Raw genomic sequence first — 19,978 nt, 5'->3', positions numbered from 1 at the left:
GCCTTTAGGGGTGAGAATCTTTATTTTAATCCTACAAAAACACATTTAGACAGACATATTTATTGAAAACAGAGCAAGAACTGGGCAAGTGCTGCCTTGAACAAGGAGGGAGGCAGGATGAAACAGCAGCAACTGCAGTCGGGGTTTCTTCAGGGAAGAGTCCCAAGAGTCAGGGGGGTGGGCATGGCACTCGAAGCACTTCATGTGCAGCCACAGATTCTGTAGTTCTGCTGCGAGTCCCAGCCCCTCCCACTCTCTTGATAAGAGAAGGCTGCCCACCACCAGCCACCTGGGCTCTGGCAGGATTGGGCACCCAGGCAGTGTCTGTTTAGGCCTGGGAAGCCCATTCCCAGCCCAGCCAAGAGGATGCAGCCTCCTTCTCCAGACTTCTATGCCCGCATCAGCCCTGCTGTTCTTCCACTGGGGTCCCTTTTGAACTGAGTCCCTGCTTGGCTTTAGTGCAGCCCTGGGGAGAAGGCTCTGCGTAGGGTGTGCGGTGGGCCACCTGCTTTTCCTCTCTCAGGAGAACATGCCAGATCCTCTCAGGAGAACCAGCCAGATCCCAGGGGTCTCTTCTTCTGTCTCCCCCTGCTGTCAAGGCTGCTTCTCTGCTGCCCATGCCAGTCAGCAGCCAGCATGTCTCCTTCAGTGACCTGCCGTGAGATGGATGGCTCATGTCCGAGACGGGGAAAACAGCTTCTGTTCTTATCAAGCAGTTAATATAAATCTGGCCACTGCCAGTTTAATTCATCTAAATGTGAATTAATTCCAAGTCTTGCACTCATAATTCTACATTTGCAATATAGATTTCTGCCCTAGGCACATTCATCCTTCTTGATAGAATAGTGCCCTATCGAAGAAAATGAATGGTCATTTGACCCAGAAATACATGCGCGCACACTCACACTTTCAGTTAGAAGTTGAAACACATAATGAGGCATTTTGATACGTGTGGTGGGAAATGGGCCTTGTAAACTGCCAGTCCTCTGAAAAAGGCTTTGGCGTCCCTTCCTACTGTGCTAATCTAAAATTTTATTTGTTTGTTGCATTTGTATTCCACTGCAAATCAATTTTACCGCTGGCAAATGGTATAAGAAAGCAATTTAAAACATCTAAGCTAAATATAAAAATAAACATAAAATCAAATTTCAGTGACAATAGCAATAGCAACCCAAATCATAAAGCTGGAGTCGCCCAGTCTAGTTAGAGCGAAACAGCTTTTGCTTCTTCCTGAATGCAACAGGGGCCTCTGATCCAGAAGCCAGGGCTCCATGACTTCCTGGGACGGTTCAAGAGTCATTTCTCCCTCGATGCTCTAATGGGAGGGTGGCTTTTGACCGGAGCAGGTGGTCCTGTAGGTGCCGGACTTTTGTAGGTCAAAATCAGCACTTGGGAGCCACGGATAGCCAGTCCCCAGAGCACAAGAGGTTTGCAGAAATGAATATCGTACCAGCAGTTGGGCCATTGCAGCTCCCGAGTGGTTTTCAAGGGAACAAACTTCAGCTTCCAGATGGCCTCTAGGGCAAAGGACCCCAGGCAAAGCCTATGGCATTAGTTTAATTGGGTGGTAATGAAGGCCTCAGTTCTTGCAGCAGAGTCTTTCCCACCAGCCAAAGGTAGGCAAGGGCTCCTCTAGCCCAGCTTCCTGCTGCTGTGCTGGCAGGAGCCATGACTCCAGAGGGCCCCTGGATTCTAACCCTGCTTTCTCAGGGGCAATGCTTGCCCATCTAGAGTCAACAGAGAAGCCCAATGGACAAAGAGCAACTCAGCCTTACTTGGGTTCAGATCAGTCTGGTCTGCTCCCTTCAGACTAGGACAGCCTCCAACCTTCCCTCCAGCCCAATGGGATGATGTAAAGTTGTGTGATATCAGGGAACTGATGATACATTCCCCAAACTGTCAGATGACCTGATGTGGTGGATGTTGCTTTCCAGAAGGCAAAGAGGCAGCAAAGCATGGAAAGTTTGGTAGGGAAGAAGAGGCTTAAAATGGCTCCTTCCTGGTGATTCTCAGAGTATATCTGTAGTTATACAAATAGTTGTTTTCGTTTGGCAAGATTCCGTTTATAGACGAGAAACAATATATGCAATTACCCAGAAGTAACCCCTTCGTCTTTCCTGGAGGGAGGCGACTGACACCTCACTTCGTATAAGCCTGAAGGGGTAGGTGAGAGAGGATCAGCCCTTGATCCAGTAAGATGTCATGGCTAAGGGTATCAAAAGCTGCTGAAAGATCTAAAAGCACCGAGGGGTGCCCTGTCCCATCCAGGTCCAGGAAAAGGTTCTCAGGAAGAGCCACCAGTACTTAGAACTGCTTGATCCACTAAAGCAGGTCTTTCCTAAGTTTCTCCCTCTGAACATTAATCCATTAGAGATTCATCCCTCTCTTGACTATTTCCCAGGCAGCATTTCTTCCCCTGAGGTCATCCACACCTCCTATTGTATGTTTGGGCTTAAGACCACTGGATGAGTCTTCTGATGGGGAACAGACACGATGAGGCTGCCCAAACATGGGCATGCGCCCTGCTCAGTCAGGACCCCTCTTCCTCTCACTGTTTCTCTCTCTGCATTTGCTGAAGGCTCTTGCAAACTAAGGAGCCAACTAGAATTGGTGAGGAGGAGGAGAGAAATGATCCCACCCAACACTAGTCTTCATTGCCAGGGCCTCATCAGGCATTGGAGAACAGCTAAAGTGACTACATTGTTTAAGTGGCCTCTGGAAAACATTCAGATCCCAAAGGTGCCTGGGACAACTAAATGGTCCATCTGTCCTGCAGAGCTCACAGGCAGCAGTTGACCTCGTGCTTGTCCCACCACTTGTCCAGTTCTGATTCTCTGCTAGAGGCATTGAAGTAGAAGCTGAGAAGCCACACGGCTGGAAAGCTGAAGAATCCTCTTGTGCTGAGTAGCCACTGAGCTAGACAACCACCTCCAACCTGGAGCTCTTCAGAGGATTTGGCACCCCAGTTGTCCTAACTACCATCCAGTGTGACCACTCCTCTCCCCCCATCCCATGGGAAATTCTAGGTATTAGAGGGGCCATATTTGGGGAGCACCACTTTGGAGAAAATCTGGTTTAGTCACCTCCAGATCTCTTTCAGTGAACTGATCCCAGGGGACGGCAAAACAAGAGAAATAGAAGCTCAAGAGACCCCTGTTAGAAACAATGACAAGGGTTGCATTTTCAAGAGAAGAAGAATCAAGCTGAAAGGGAAATCCATCTTCTTGGCCTTCCTTCCAAGCTCATGAGAAACAGAAAGGTAGATAATCTGAGGGCTGAAACTAGCAAGGGGAGAAATGAGGGACAGGGCACTAAGTGTGACCACTTTGTAATCACAGGGCAGGTCCAACCTGCAAAATCAGAATGAAGAAGCAGAATGTTACATAAACTGGGCAAGGGGAAGGATACTAACTTTGATGTTTTTGCATATATAGCACCAGATTCTAAATCTATGCCATTCCTAGAAGCTGATTGTCTTCCGAATTAGGATCCTTTGGGCCTGCAGTGAAGCACCTTCCTTCCTCAGATCCATTCTATCTCCTTTGAGAGTGCGGAGTTTGAGAGAAGGAATAATTTTGGAGCAACCCACTGAAAGAGTCAAAATGTAAATCATCTAACCATTTATCTACAGAGACCAACCCCACCCCCAATGCATTTTCCTGGCATCACAACCTTGAACATTCGCCCAGATTCATTCTCATTCCCTTGGTTATGGGCCCTTGGAAAGAGGGGTGGCCTCCTGGGTGGAATTTTGCCAGGCGGGAAATGCAAAAACAGCCAATTCTTTCCAGAGATATAAACCTCTGCAAAACAGAAGAACAGATCATCATCAGGTCAGAAGAGAAATCAGCCTGGGAGGAATGGAGCAGAAGGAGCCGAGGAAGCTTTTTGGGGAAAGTGGAGTCCTTCCCTTCATGAGGAGAGGCTGAAGGAGCAGGAAATTGCCAAAAGGAATGTACCTGGAAGCTAAGAAGGAAGAGTGTGTGTGTGTAAACAGAAGAACAGCCCCCCATGGATGAAGTGATATTTTCAGGAAGGGAGTCATAGCCACTGAGCTACATAGTTTCAACAAGAAATGAAAAAAGAATAGATCCCTTGGATCCTTTCGGCCACAGGGTGCTGAGCAGCAGATGGCTAATGAGAGAGCTGCTCCCCCCTCGGTCCTCTCTGTCCACTGTAGCAGCTCCAGAAACCTTTGTTCTTCCGTGCTGGTGGGGATGGGGGGAAGACGGAGATTGGGAGAGTGGCCTTTGCTGCATTGGAAGTCACAGCAAGCAAAAGGGGTCTCCAAGCCCTTCTGGGATGGCAAAAGCCAAGGGAGGGGGTCATCCTTATATGGAAGGAAGGGGAACTGTGGGGGAGGGGTCTCACGTTGCCTCCCCTGCCCAGGGACAGAGCTCTGATGTTCATGTGGAACTGGGAGACCAATCAGTTCAATGGCCCAGTTGCAGCAGATGGGCAAGAGATGTTCAAAATGATCCCAGCTTGGAGATGTTAAAGAAGAAATTGAAAATAAAAGTCACCCTCCCAGCATCCTTATGCTGCTCTGTGCTATAATGGCTTCAGCAGACAATTATCTAATCTAATGTGACGGTATCAGGTAGAGACCAGAAGACAGTCAGTTCTAGTCCCACCTTAGGCATGAAAACCAGCTAGGTGACTTTGGGCCAGTCCTTCTCTGGGCTGTTGCTGTGGGGAAAATAGGAGGAGAGAAGAGCATTAGGTAACTTCACCACCTTCCGTTACTTGAATAAATAATGAGATAAGATTAAACAGACAAAGAGAAGTATCTCTAGAACCAGCAAATATTCTAGAACCAGCAAATTACCAACAAACCAAATTTTAAAGGGGCTGGAATTCTCATCAGGAAAAGTGAGAAATTTTTTTTAACAATCCTTTCCAAAAAAGATGAGAAAGTGTACGTGAGGAAGAAATATAATGAAAATGTAAATAATACATGATAGAAAGTAGAGAAAAACCTTTTCTTCTTTCTTTTCTTCTTTCATAGTTGAGAGAAGCTGAATGATGGGAGATTTATGACAGATTGCTTTAATTAGTTGCTTTTAAAATTCTTTTACTTGCTTTCATGTGCTTTTGTGGTGCATGCTAGGATAATTTTTACAGACATTTATTCTTTGGGGAATAGGCAAAAAATAAATATTTTAAAAGAAAAGAGAAAAAGGAAAGATGCAGCCTTTTCACATGGTATCTAGCTAAATTCTGTTCAATTTACTGTCATCAGGCAGCCTGAAAAGGATATTAGCCAGATTTATTTTTGATGCCATGAATCATGGTGAAGAGAGAGGACCCTTCCATCTCTTTGAGAACATTGGCCGGGGAGCCCAGGGGACACTTGCAACTTCTGTCCCACAGTCGACAGCTGGTGGCCTCTCAGGAGGCAAAAGAGTGACCTTGCTGAGCCTTTGGTGTGGTCCAGCAGGGCTCATCCCATATTTTCCTAGTCTTCCATGCAGACAGTCTGTCAGCCTCTGCTTCGCTTGCTTGCTATTGGCTGCCATAGGAATGGGGTGGGTGGGGGCATGGTATTTGGGATGGGAATTATATGGTACTGGAGGAGATATGGAAAAGGGAGTTTTCTTCTCACCATCTTCTGCGCATGTTGGTGGCCGGTGTTTGGACCTGGTCAAGGCCAACCATCCTGCATACCAATCTGATGATGCCTTTTGGAGATGCAACCACATGACACCTTAGGGAGTTGCAGATTGGACATTGGGGTGGGGTCATTGGAGAGAGGGGGCTGAGTTATCATTTGATATGTACTTGTTTGCACCTTTCTGGCTCAGATCTTGCTTTTCTTTTGCTACTATCTTTTCATAGCTAGTAAAAGTATTTTAATTTCCATGAACAATGGAATTGAAACTTTTCTTTCTTGGTTATTGATGGAGGCACGCCTGACGCAGTCAGTAATATCAGCCAGGCATGCTTAAGAGAAAGTGAGCTTTGTCTTTTTTTCTGTACCAGTCAGAGCTGTTATTTAAAGATGGCACAAGTGGCCTATAGAATTTGATCTAGCTGTATCAAAGTAGATAAAACTTTGGATTTTGGCCTAATTCCTATTCAGAGGGGGGTGTTTCTTGAATTGAGAGCAAGCAACAGATGAAGCCCTGGTTCTGTCTGTACAACTCTTCCTGGATTTCTGCTCCCAGGATCTGACAGGTCCACTAAGGAAGTCCCCAGATTGCATGACAAACTGTCCAGTGGGCGCATGCCCCTCCCGGTCTCCTTTGAGGATGCTATTTGCTTCTCTCTGTTGCACGTGCCCTAGTCAGTTGGCGCATTTGAGAAAGAAGCTGCTTACAAGAGGATGCCATATTTTATTACAGCTTTGCTGTACTTTTCAAGGCCCTGGCATCTCCCTTATCATCAGAAGCTCCATACAGCCAGGCTAGCTTCATACAGACATGGCCACTGAGACAGATGAATCCTTCCCACCCCCTCTGGGATGGGGGGGGGGAATTGACAGTTCAGCATGGCAAGATTGAACTTATCAAGCCCTCAACATGTGGCAATTTGAGTCTGTCTGGCCCCATCTTCCTCCCTGCAATGCCTTTCACGTCTTCTTCTTGAGCTGGTCTATGAGCTTTTACTTTCTATACAGATTCCTCCAAATGAGACTCGCCCTTGCCCTCCTCTACCTCTCCTGGTGCAAATTGGGAGAAACCTCGCAAGGGGTGGTGGTGCTGAGAGGACCCGCTTTTTCTCTTGGGAGGCTGTTGTCTATCATAGCACTCAACCCCTTTGGATTTATTCCTGCTCAAATGCCCGGGCTACCCATGTGCGCTGCTGCCTTAGGCACTGGCAGGGTCTCCCAAAGGGTCAGGGGTGTCCAGGAGGACTCTCTTCACCAGGAAGGGGGGAGGGGGCCGAGATCCCTCCTTCCCCACCTGGCTCTCTTTTCTCCTCCAGTCAGCCAAGAGCCACGCGGGGGAGCGTCGCCGAGGGGCTCACAGGCATCCAGCGCTTCCTTCCGTGGCGCGCAAAGGCTCCCCGTCCCCTTCAGAGCCCGTCGCTCTCCGGCTCCTTAACGAGGGAGGGGCCATCTGAGGACTCCCCCCCTCCCTCCGCGCGTTCGGCGCACACATCTCCTCGCCAGGCGAGGGCGGTGTGACTGGGCCGGGGATGGTGGGAGGAAGCCAGAGTCGGCTTGGCGGGGAGGGCGGGGGGCGCCGCGTTGTGGCCAGACTCCGGGGCTCCCCCCTCACCCTCTCGCGCCCATGAATGGAGCCGTCTGACTGATGGGGGAGGAGAAGGAGGCACGTTGGCAGCTTGCAGAGACCCAGCGCCGCCGCCGCCGCCGATCGGCCGCCTCTCGCTAGCTCTGCCTCGCCGGAGCCCAGCCGCCTCCCGCCGCTTCCCAGAAACTTTCCTCGGGCTCAGCGAGAAGACAACCCCCGGGGCCCTCCGAGCTGCCGCCCTTCCTCGCCGGGAGGAGCCGGGGAAGCGAGGCGGCGGCGGCGGGAGCTCTCCGCGGTGCTGGAATGTCCACGCGGGTCCTCGGCGGCTGGGCGTTCGGAGCGCGGGGCCGGCTGGCGTCGTTCTGATCCGCGGCGCCCCGGGGCCCAGGGCTCCCTCGGCTCCCCCCGCCCCATGCGGGGTCTGGAGCTGCGGGGCTGACGGGGCCCTCCTTTCCATGTGGCTGCACCATGGACTCGCGCCGGAGGAGGATGGCAGATCTGCTCCTCTACATCAACGCCGCCCTCCTGGCTTATTTCAGCTGTGCCAGCCTGTCCTGGGCAGATGCAGGTAAGAGGGCGGGGGGAGGGAGCGGGACCCGCGACCCATGACGGGGAGGGAGGGGGGTCGGCGGTGGAAAGCAGGTTTCGTTCTGTTCTGGGTGGTTTAATTGCCCAGAACCTCTGGGGCTGCTCCGTCTTTCAACATCTCTCAGCCAACTGCTTCCCTCGCTGGGGCTCCATCTATCTGATCAGTTGAGTGGAGGAGACTCAACAAAGAAGTATTTGTGGGGAGACAGTTGCCGTAGTGAGACAGGACAACACGTTTCACTTGTGGCACTCGCTGCTTCCTGTTTCTGGATCAATGAATAAGACTCTATTGGGAGTGTACTATTTAAATATTTTTTTGTAAAAAAGAAGAAGAAGCAATTTGTGTAATCTAATTTAAGAAGACCTCTTAAGAGTGCACGGAGCCCAAGGAGACCTCACTGGCTGCTGATTGCTGTGAGATTTGGCCTCTGTGCTGAATTCTGTTTATTCAACTGGGCTTGAGAGAAAGGAGCCAATCAGTGGCCCCGGTGACTGTCCTTCCAGTCAGCCAAGTGATTCATTGAGAGATCATATGATGCCATCTCATGTGAAGACAATCAACTCCCTCGTCTCTCTCAGGAAGGAATTGCCACTCACTGGACCTTCATGGGGCTCAGGTTGTCAGAAAATCCCCAGGTCTGAACAGGATTCCTAAGATGTGGGAGAGACGCAGCAGATATAACTGTTTACAGTGATTTCCTCAGCACCAAACAACTTTGGACAGCAGGTAGTCAAACCAGAACTAGTGAAGTCGGCATCAGCAGCTGTAGTCAAAGCAGTCTCCCATCACATAAGTGGTTTTCCAGATTATTAGCAACACAGGCCTATAGAGGGAGAGCTGGGAAACCCCCTCTGGGTCCCCCATCTTTCTCAACAATGTAGCTGTTCTCTATGGGGAGAAGTTATGAAACCAATACAAACCTGTAGGTCTTAATAAAATAGGAGCTCCAATTGTTTAAGGAAATCCTGGGAAGATTGGTGGGGGGCATCCAGCACTAAGAGATCAGAGATGAAGACAAGGAAGGAAGGAAGGAAGAAAGAAAGAAAGAAAGAAAGAAAGAAAGAAAGAAAGAAAGAAAGAAAGAAAAGGAAGGAAGGAAGGAGTAGAGTTTGGACTCCGGTGACTGGGCACACATTGCAAGGGCTGCTTCACAAGGTCACTTTGGTCACGGAGTCAGTGAAAATATGTAAAATGATAAAGCATAATGTTTATTCAAAAATTTGTTACAAGGAGCCACAGAATTTACCAAGAATATTTACAATATTGGAAACTCAACCATTATCCTAGCATTTTCATTGTTGATCTATTGCTATTTGTCAAGCCAAAAAAAATCTCTGAGGAAAGCAGACATGGTTAAAAAAACGATGAACACAGGGTCACATTGAAATTATCAGGATCTCCGAAATCAGCAAGTAAATTTGTCCTCACTTTAAAAGCAGATCGACTAGAAATGAAGTTTAACAGACTATGAACTTCCCAGAAAGAGTAATTAAAAGTTGGGGAAGAGAGATGAGGAAAAAAAATAAGCTGAAATCCAAGGAGGTTCTGACTGATCATCCCAGCCAAGAACAGGCTTTCATTTGAGACACAGCAAAGCAGATGGCTCAGGCATCAGATTCTGGAGCCACGGGTAGAAATTCCTTAACTGTTGAACTTATACTACTGATGATTAAGATCTTCTGTTAGTTATTGAAAGAATACTTTCTTTAATCTAGTTTCAAAAACAAAGCTACAACATTAGTGGATTGTAGTTACAATGAACTGATTTCAATGGACTGGTTTTTTAAAAATGGCTAAGTCCAGATCCAATGCATTGACTCAATACACTCAATCCTAAACCTGAAAAGCCCAATTCTTTTCTCCATAGAACCTTCCAATAAACTATATGAGGTCTCAGTGAGCTGACTTGCTTCATACAATGCGCTAATATAATGTTAGGCATCCACAATGGAAGGTAGGTTGTGGTTTGATCCATAGAAACCCCATTTTCGACTAGGCAGGTAGATGCAAAGTGTTTGAGGCCACGGTGGGAGAAGGTCATCCCTGAGGTCCGCTGGTTTCAAGCCAAGAAATTTCAACAAGTTAGAACCTCGAATGAAGCCTAGAAATTAACAAAATCAATGTGGTTTCAGAGGAGTCATTTGTTGCATTGAAATGAAGAAAATGCTGGGAAACGCCTTATGTCCTTAACGTGCTTGCTCAATGGTTCCCCACTAGCCAGATTCATCTCTTGAAAGATGTAGACTGGATCCTCATGGCCCCATGAAGTGAACCCCATGGCTTCCCCTCTGTTTCACTTAGATGCTGCTTTGCTTAAAGCCACAGCAAGATTGATTGTCTTCAAGCTGAGTCTGCAGCTGTCATTTCGATTGCACGTAAAATGCTAATCCATCTGTTCTCTAAGAGAGCTTCTCCTGCTCCTGAGTATGCCTGTTGTGACAATGCAAAGTGAGAATTCTAGGATCTAAAGTCTAGCACAAGTGGAGAGCCTCAGTTTGGAGAAGGTTAGAGTCTGTCTTGTCAGTAGATACAAGCATGCCAATGTGTGGCAATAGCATGCAACCGTGCCAGAGGCAAACAATTGATCCCAGAGTCTCCAAACCTGACCAAAGAGCCCATAAGTGTGATTTGCTCTGGCTGGAACTGGGATTCTAAAGCAAGCACAGGATTTGTAGGACTAGCTTTGTGAGGACGAGAGGAGAGACACGAGCCTGCCTGGTTCTCAAGAAAGCCTGAGAAGGGCCCCCCTGCTCCTCAGAGGATCTGCTGCCTCTTTTCCAACTCTGAGAAGCCTCAGTCTAGCTTCTCTTTTCTTGCAATTGGTGCAAAGAATGCCAATCCCTTCCAACTGGGCTGTCATACAGACTCTCCTAGTGTGAACCTGGGCGCTGCCTTTAGCCCTGGGCATGTTCACTCACAAACGGTTCCCCGCAAGGAGATCTGCAGGTTCCATTTAGAGCAGGGCCACCAGCTGCCCTGGCTGTTTGTTTAACCTTTGCTCCATTTGCTCTGCCCTTAGCTCCCCTCCAGCAGTTTGGAGGCAAAGCTCTCTCGGAGGCTCCTGGACCTCCAAGCCGATGGGGTTCCCTGTGAACTGGGGAAATAGTGCTCCCACAAGAGTCCCTGAAACTTGTGGAGACTTGGGTTGCAGCTGTGATTTCAGACACAGAAATAGCATTCCAAAAAGGCTCTTCGGCAAAACGCTTCTTCCCTGAAGGCTGTTTAAACAGCTGGTGACTGACCCCTATTCCAGAAGTGGTTTTTTGTTGGTTTGTTTTAAAGTTAGAATTGAATTAAATCCTGCTAAGAGGAAACACTGAAGAGTTTTGCCAACTGCAGATTTCATTCATTCATAGTTTTAAAAGTTTCTAGTCTTCATAGTCACACTGGAAATATCTGGACTGGGCTATGTTTTACAAAGTTAAAACTATGTTTTAACTTTGGTTAAGCAACATCACTGTACTATTTCTATATTATACTTCAGGTTGATTTATGCATGTTCAACAATTTGCTTTTCCAAACATTTTCTAAAGGGTTTTTTCCAAATAAGATTTTGGTTTCAAGCGGTGATGGTCACAATTTAAATCGTATAATTAGTTGCTGAGGTTTTTTTAATTACACATATATTTTTATAGGAGAAATATCTCCAAAGAGTTCTTTAATAATGGTGATCAAACACATTGAAACATAAATTGGAGAGCAAGAATCCAAAATAGCTATGCAAATTAGAATACATTTGGAACTGAATACAGCAGCACAACTGATTGGTTGTCCTGTAATCCAGTGAAATCAGGATAGTGAGGCAAGGAGGATGGGACTCCAAAGACCATGGTCCCCTAAGGCTGTGCTCTTGGATGTGCTCCTTCCTCTACTAGGTCTACTCTCCTGGGAACTTGTCCTCCTCAGCTGTTCCTGTCTCTTGATATCCCAGGCAACATCCTTGTCTCTTAAATGTTTCTTGGACTTCCATATGGGTAGTTTATGTTCCGGGGAAAGGGGCAATTTTACTTGTCCAAATGAACACAGTTTATCTGCTTCATTTGCAATATCTTGTTGAGGCAGATGCCTGCAATTCACACAACTGTAGATAGGCAGATGAGCCCTCAGGCTGCAGATGTGTGAAGTTGCCCTTTCAATGGGAAAGGTCTTGCTCTGTTTCTAGGCCTGACTGAGGCCATCAAACCGATGTGATACCGGACTTTGGCATCAGTCCTTCCCACGGTCCTTGTGAAAATAAAATAACCCACATTATTAACTCTTCCTGCTAATTAGCTTATATAATTTGCAACCCAGAGGCCTTGGGTAGTCCCATTGCTGCAAAGATTAATAACAGAGGTCATGGGGTTTTAAGAAATTGCAGATATCCGCCCACCCCCAACCTAAAAGTACCCTGGATGGCCAACTTTTTCCATCGATTGTGGCCCCCAGTTTAATGAGGTGACGTGGTCTGCCTCTCCAGGCATGGCACACTTCTCTCCCTGGCCCAGAACATCTGCTCCATTTCTTCCTGTTTGCATTAGGAGTCAACACACACACAGCACAATCACCAAAATTAAAGGTGTCCTTGCATTTCACACAACTGTCCTTGAGGTTTCAGATGGTGAAACAATGTGGGACTCCGGAAGTGCCAGTGTCTAGGAGACACTGTGGAAGATTTATGAAGGTGCCTTTAATATGGTTGTACATGCCAGCGGAGGGGGGGGGGGCAGAGGAGAGACATGGTGCACACTCAGCTCACACACCAAAAGCGTTTCAAATCACCTGCCTGCTTCCTTTCCTGCTCCTCTCCCCCCCCCCCCCCATTATCCTCAGCTCACCCCGGACAAAGAAGAAATCATGAAAAGAGGCAGACAGGGAGAGTCTCTGCTTTGCCCCGGCTTTCTTTCTTACATTCCTGGCCCTGTTCCCCCATGGTTAACCTTCCCCCTCTCCCCTTAGCCATCCTAGATGGGAGAGATGGGAACAGCAGTCCAGCCATGGGGGAGGGGGGGCATCCTCTTGAGGGAGGATCTTGAGCCTTGTGGATTCAGGCCATTCAAGAGAGTTCAGCAGCCAAAGCACAAGGCCCAGCAGGCATCCCCTCTGTGAAGCCTTCACCTGCATAGGCCCTTCCAAAAGCCACCCTCAGCCCTGGGCCAGGTCCTGCCTTCCTTCACTGCTTGGTAAGGCTGTTCCAAATGCTCTTGTGGGGGGGGGGGAGGAAATAGCTTCCACTTGGAAAAGGCCAAAAGCTGCAAAGGGGTCACCTGTCAAGGAGTGAAAGTAGGGAGGCTCAGGGACAGCTAGTCACCCCCTTCTTCCTCTGACAGGAGTTTCCCTTCCCACCCCATTCTGTAGTGGAGAAGAGGCAAAAACAGGGCAGGGTCACCTCCCGCAGGATGGCAATTAAACAAATGGGCTGAGACGGCGAGTTTGAAATATTGTTTGCCAACCTACCTTCCCTGTTCTCACATACATGAGAATAACAGAATCAGAGAGTTGGAAGGGACCTTGGAGGTCTTCTAGTCCAACCCGTTGCTCATGCAGAAAACCTTATATCATTTCAAGTGGATGGTTGTCCAGTCCCTTCTTCAAAACCTCCCAGTGATGGAGCATCCACAGCATTTGGAGGCAAGCTGATTAATTGTTGTAACTGTTCAAGAAATTTCTCCTTATTTTGTACTTACAGGTACAAAAGTGATGGGGTCTCAATTACCTGATAATGGCTGCCATTTTTCCTTTTTTGTTGCTCCCCCAGGAAGCTTCAACTGTACCCTCGGCTTTCCAAAGAAATGGTAAAATGAATGTCAGGTCCCAAGAAAGGTCACATGTTCACCTGACCCTTCCTTCTCCAGGCCTGAACTGAGATACGCGCAGATAAGGTCCAGATAAGTTACTTCTTTAGGGCAAGCTCCCCTCAGTTCTCTCAGTGGCCTTCATGAAAAGAGGGGAAGGTTGGAAGGCCTCTTGAGGAAGGGAGGCGCGATAGCCTCTTTCAAGACCGTAGGCATCGCCTCCTGGAACAAGGCATTAACCCCTTCCAGACCCAGCCAATCCCTGCCCCACATAGAAAGCAGGAGGAGCACAGATCTTCCCAGAAGGCTGACTCTGCTGAAGAACTCCTGCCCGTTTGATTAGGGTCTACAGAGTCTCAGCTAATACAGCAAGATATAACCCCAATAGCCACATTAGACCCTTCTGTAAGGAATCAAGTCTTTGGTGAATCTGTTGGCAAGATTTTATGCCAAACGTTCACAGCAGCCAGGCACAGCAGCCAGGACTCAGTTCTCCCACCCTCAGTAAAACAAACCAAAAATTAATCTGATAATTGCAAACAACAAAATGCAAATGGAAGCTGGCCAGCCTTCTCCAAAGAGTGTGATCCATTATTTGGTGTGAGAAGGAAAAGGAAACGCAAGAGACTTTGGTGTAAATTGGGCTACTTCTTGAATCACTGCAGTTGTGAACCTGCTTTTGGTTACGGCTTCCTAACATTCTTCATGAATATTCCAGGCTCTTGAGTTTTCTTATGAACTCATCTTCAGTGGTTTCCCTGCCACTCCATGGGGTGAAGCCTTCTCATTTCCCCCCCAAAGGGAGTTTGGCTGCTCTAAACAAAGCTGTCAGATGATGCAGGAAGGGAGGGGAACTCCGAGTGCTTGGCATCTCTTGCTGCCACTCTCGTCTCAGAGTTCAGGTCAGGGTCACTTTACATCTTCCACTCCAGATGTTGCTTCTGGATCTCAAGGAGCTGCCTTGGATTGGTGAAGAGACAGGCACTACCCAGGAACAAGCACCCAAAACCAAAATTACCTCCTGTTGCCAGGATTAAGCAGGCAATCAAGAGGACTCAATGCCCCCCCCTCCCGAGAAGGATCCAGAGAATCCATATATCCTGGGTGAGCCATTTGTAGAGATCCTTGATGGCTCTTCATCTCATCCTGGACTAGAAAATGTACTGACCAATGGTAATGGGCTACAAGAGATGCCTCCCTTACCCAGATCACCCCAAAACTGATCTGAAGTATAGATGAGCTCTAACCTACGAACATTTGTATGTTGTCACCACGGAGACCATTCTTTCACGGCTATCCCACACATGGCGAGCAGGGCATGGGAACTGAAGTCACTCAGTTGGAAAAGTGCCAGCTAGGCCGGAAGGAAAGGTCAAGCTTGTGCCGCTTGTAACTGTGCAAGGACTCTAAGCCAGGCCCTCTCTTGACCCCTCCTTCTAGCTTAGCTGGCAGTTTCCCAACAGCACCCCAAAGTAAGGGGAATCAAGATCAGTCCTGAGGTCAGGCCCAGATCTCAGGCAGCCACTCAAACAGACAGCAGATTGTCAAATACACAAACAAAATTCCTACTTTGTACCTACAACTTAGCATTCAGACGCTCACACTTCCTCACCTGGAGAGGAGCCCACGTACTACACTCTCCTCCTAAGCAAAAGCACTTTGGACACTTTCCATCTCACATTCAATCCCACAAATTTTAGCTGCCATGTCCCGAATATAAATCAATTTGGAACCTCCATGCAGGAGATCTTAAAGACCCGGGGGAGGGACTTTTGTCTCCTGGGCTCCCCAGCAAAATGTGCAACAGTCTGAAATCTTAATATACTGTCCTACCTCCTCCTGACTGCATCCCTCTCTATGCATCTCCCTGGACCTTCTGGGACCAAGCAAGGTAGAAAGGGAGCCAAAGTCAAGTTAGTTGAAGGAAAGCGTTTCCTATCACCGCAGCTGCTCCTGACAACAATAAGTAATAAAAAGCATATAAGGACTACATCACTCACCTGCTGAACAAGGGAAAGGATTTGTTTTTTAATCATGATGGAATCTTGACACCCTTCTTGGCTCCACTCCAGAAACCATTCTGTAGAGAAAGCAAGTTTAGGGTAGACCACTGTTCTCATACTCTCTCCTGGGATACATTGCTCGCTTTGGGCATGCAGTATAGCAGTATCTGAAGCTTGTAGAGTTCCTGTTAACCACTTTTCCTTCCTTCCTCCCTCCCTCCCTCCCTCCCTTCCCCAATTTAGTGTTCTCCCTGTCCGATGGACCTCAGCTCCCTTAAATTGGAGCAAAACCTATGGAACTGCAGGGCAACACATCTGTAGACCCCAGGAGGTTGTAGAAGCTGGCCTCTGGCACAAGGATACACTTTCCTGCTTTGATGGTTTCAACAATAGGGAGTGAGAAGCAGAAGCAGGGAACGAGAAGCTCTCCCCCCTCCCTTTCTCTGGGCACCTTTTGGCAAAAGGCAGCCAGCTAATTAGGTCGCTTTATTTGCCTGCTTGGAAAATGAAAGCAAAGGAGAGAAAGAAGAACCTCCTTTGGTAGAGAGAAGGAGGAAGCAGGAGAGGAGGGGGGGTTAATTGGGCAGTTCCTCCTCAGGCAATCGATGCGGGTGGGCAATCACTGCCCTTGCAGGGGCTCCATTAGCAACTCTCTCCGCCACCCACTGCCTCTCATTTCTATTGCCACCTGCTCAAGGCAATTGCCCACATCATCTTTTAGACATTTTTAGAGTTTGGAAATACGAGTGAGTTTTGCAATAATACCAGCCCCAAGGCTTCGGTGACCAGTCCTGGCCCTGTTCCCTGAGCCACTATAGAGCTCTGGTGGAATGGAGCGCATTACTCAAAGGTTAATAAAAGGAGAGAGTGAAGAGGAGGAGGAAGTGCAATTGCCTTGGGCTACAGCTACTTTCAAATTCTCAGAGCCCTTTCTCTCTGCTTTGGTCCCACTGGGAGGCATTTCGCTTAACATTCAGCTGAAATTGTGGCCAAAGACACGCCACATTTACGAAGAGGCTCAGGAGAGGAGCCTTCTCTATCTGGAGAGTTGGAGTCTTTACTGACGTTGGATGTTATGAGAGCGACCTTAATTCTGGCTTGTTGACTCTCGCAGCTGAGCCACAAAAGGGCCATTCAAGGGCTGGGGTGAAGGGCTTGACCAAGGAAGGGGCAACAGCAGAAAGTTTCTCCTAAATTATTAGACTGTTTAAAAAAATGAAATAATCCCAACACTATTAAACTGTTATTAAAAATTTGGATAGAAAGGGAACTCATCAAATTTGCAGATGACACAAAGTTGGAGGGAATAATCAATACTCCAGAAGACAGACGTAAGATGCAGAAGGATCTTGACAGCTCTGAACACGGCCTCCATCCAATAAAATGCAATTCAGTGGCAAGAAGAGTAGGGCTTGGAGGAGCTGTGGTGCAGCATTGCATCCTGACTCTGCTCACAGCCAGCAATTCAATCCTGACCAGCTCAAGGTTGACTCAGCCTTCCATCTTTCGAGGTCAGTAAAATGAGGACCCAGATTGTTGGCTGTCTCTGTAAACCACTTAGAGGGGGCTGTAAAGTACCGTGAAGCAGTATATAAGTCTTAAGTGCTATTGGTATTTGCACTTGGGCAAGAAACACCAAATGCACAGGTACAGAATAGGTGATACTTAGAGGCAGTGAGCAGCAGATCCCTGTGAGAGTGGGCAATCACTTAAATATGAGCCACCAATGAGCTGCAGTTGCCAAACAAAGCCAATGTAGCCCTAGGCTGAATCAACCAAGGGAGAGCATCAAGGCAATGAGAAGTGTAGTACCACTTTACAGCATGCTGAGAAGCCCACGCTGGGAATATGGTATCCAATTCTGGTCACCTTGATACCAAAAAGATGTTGAGACCCTGGAAAGTGTCCAGAGAAGAGAAACAAGGATGATAAAGAGTCTAAATGATACGACAAATAGTGAAGCAAACTAGGTATGTGTAGCTTTTTAAAAAGAAGGACTAGGGGTAACAAGATAGCAATGTTCCAATATTTGAGGGGCTGCCACCTACTTTCCAAAGCACCAAATGACAAGACAAGAAACAATGGATGGAAACTCATCAAGGAGAGAAGCAACCTAGAGCTAAGGAGGAATTTCCCAATAGGGAGAACAATAAACAAGTGGAATGCTTCTCTCCAGAAGCACTGTGGGTGCTCCATCACTGGTAATTTTTAAGAAGAGACTGGACACCATTTGTCTGGAATGGTATGGGGTCTTCTGCTTGGGCTGGGGGCTGGACCAGAGGACCACCAACTCCAACCCTAACCCAACCCTGTTATATTGTTATTGTTACTATTTTATTAATCATTAAGGCATAAAAGCCAGCTGGGCAACTCTGGGCCAATCACCAGGAGACAATGAGTTCTACTCCCACCTTAGGCATGAAAAGTGGTTGGTGACTTTGAGCCAATCACAAATAGCGGTGAGTTCTAGTTCTGCCTTAAAGCTGACTGGGTGACTTTGGGCCAGTCATTTTCTCTCAGCCCACCCCACCCCACAGGACTGTTGCAGGAAAAATAGGAGGAAGGGGGATGAAGTATCTGGCCCTTTGAGCTAAAACAATAAAGACAAGATGTAAATAAATAAGTAAAATATGCATAATCTTGTAGTGATTTTCTGTCATCTGATTCGTTTTCTGCTTACATTCCTGGGCTCCATGGCAGAAGGCAAGTAAGATCCCATCACAGGGGTTTTCTTTGGGAACTGCTTCCAGCTCTTACGCAATTGTGTGTGGGCCAGGGGAAAATTCTCATATCTTTCATGCTTGGGTCTTGTCTCTTGCAAATACATTTCTTGCTCTCTTCCTTGGTTAGTTCAGGCTTTGCTCCTTTCCTTTCTCAGAAAGATCCATAGCGGAGATTTCCTCTTGTGGGTTTTGCAACCATTTCAGGCAGAATATTTTGAATGGGCGACCAATGGTTGGTTAGATCATGAATAGGTTGAAGGATGGCATCAGAGACACAGCCTTTGTGCATGCAATCACAATAGTTGGACCCAATACTTGGTGACATTTTATGAATATTCCTGGCCAGAAGGAGAAGCATTTTCTGGGGTAGTTTGTGCTTTAAATGTCCAAATATGACATCTCTGAGTGCTATGAAGCTGGACTGGGCAAAGGAGAACCAATGTAACAAATAACTTTGTGGTGGGAAGGGATAACATGAGACCAGTTTTCAGTACTTGCAACATGACATGGGTTTTGTAGAGCTTCTGTGTAAATGAACCTAGAGAGGAAGATCTCTTCCTGAACAGGTATTTCAGATCCTTTGCAATTAGTTTACATCTACGTCAGGGCTGTCAAACTCGCAGCCCATGGGCCAGATGTGTCACGCACTGACCACGCTCATGCCCAGTTTAGCAAAGGGGGGGAAGCAATGTTCCCTCTAATTTTTTTTTCAGTGTGAGCGGAAAAGTATAGTGTTTGAGCAGCACATTTTCATGCGTGAGCATCTGAATTTTTTTCATAGATGTCACCCGACAACGAAATCAGTGTTATTTGAAACTCAATTCTACCATGTAAATATACATTAAGTAAAGAAATCTCCCTATACAGGTAGTCCTCAATCTACGACCCTAATTGAGCCCAAAGTTTCTATTGCTAAGTGAGACATTTGTTAAGTGAGTTTTGCCCCATTTTACAACCTTTCTTGCTACATACAGTTAAGTGAATCACTGCGGTTAAATCAGTAACCTGGTTGTTAAATCAATCTGACTTTCCTACTGACTTTGCTTGGCAGAAGGTTGCAAAAGGTGACCCCAGAACACTGCAACCATCAAAAATATGAGGCAGTTGCCAAAGAGCCAAATTTTGATCATGTGGCCATGGGGATGCTGCAATGGTCATAAGTGTGAAGAACAGCCATAAGTCACTTTTTTCAGTGCTGATGTGACTTTAGTCATTAAGTGAACTGTTGTAAGTTGAGGACTACTTGTATTCAAGTTCAATGGATGACTATGGGAAAAGGATCAAAACTTCCCTCTATCCACATTTTCCATACTATGAATTACTTTATATGCTTTATGCTTTCCCCCTTACTATCCAATAGTCTGCAGTGATATTAGCGAGTTATGAATAAATTACCAATTGATGTAGATTAGCAATTGGGGCACATAAAGAAACAAACAAAGAGGGGAGAGGAGGGAGGGGGAGGAAGGAAGGAAGGGACACACACACACACACACACACACACAAACACACACACACACACACACAGAGACAGAGACAAAAAAGGAAAGAGGAGAAAGAGAAAAAGAAAGGTGAGAGGAGGGAGGGAGGATAAGAAAAAGAGGCAGAAAAAAGAAAGAGAGAGAAAGAAAGAAGAAAGGAAGGAAGGAAGAAGGAAGGAAGGAAAGAAAGAAAAAAGGAAGAAAAAAGGAAG

General features: G+C 47.1%; 1 protein-coding gene across 1 annotated transcript in view; it reads left to right on the top strand.

The window, feature by feature from the left end:
• Window positions 1-7,543: 7,543 nt before the first annotated feature.
• The window catches only part of FNDC5 (fibronectin type III domain containing 5), a 42,588-nt gene continuing 30,153 nt past the window's right edge, over window positions 7,544-19,978 (top strand). Inside the window, exon 1 of the mRNA XM_081961615.1 lies at window positions 7,544-7,764. Within this exon, the coding sequence (XP_081817741.1) occupies window positions 7,665-7,764 (100 nt within the window). The 5' untranslated portion in view covers window positions 7,544-7,664. The remainder of the gene's footprint in view (window positions 7,765-19,978) is intronic.

The sequence above is a fragment of the Natrix helvetica genome (assembly GCF_964273705.1).
Source record: "Natrix helvetica genome assembly, chromosome: 9".
In the NCBI taxonomy this organism is placed as follows: domain Eukaryota; kingdom Metazoa; phylum Chordata; class Lepidosauria; order Squamata; family Natricidae; genus Natrix; species Natrix helvetica.
The sequence above is the reverse complement of the archived record's forward strand: the minus strand, read 5'-3'. Positions and strand labels throughout refer to the sequence as shown.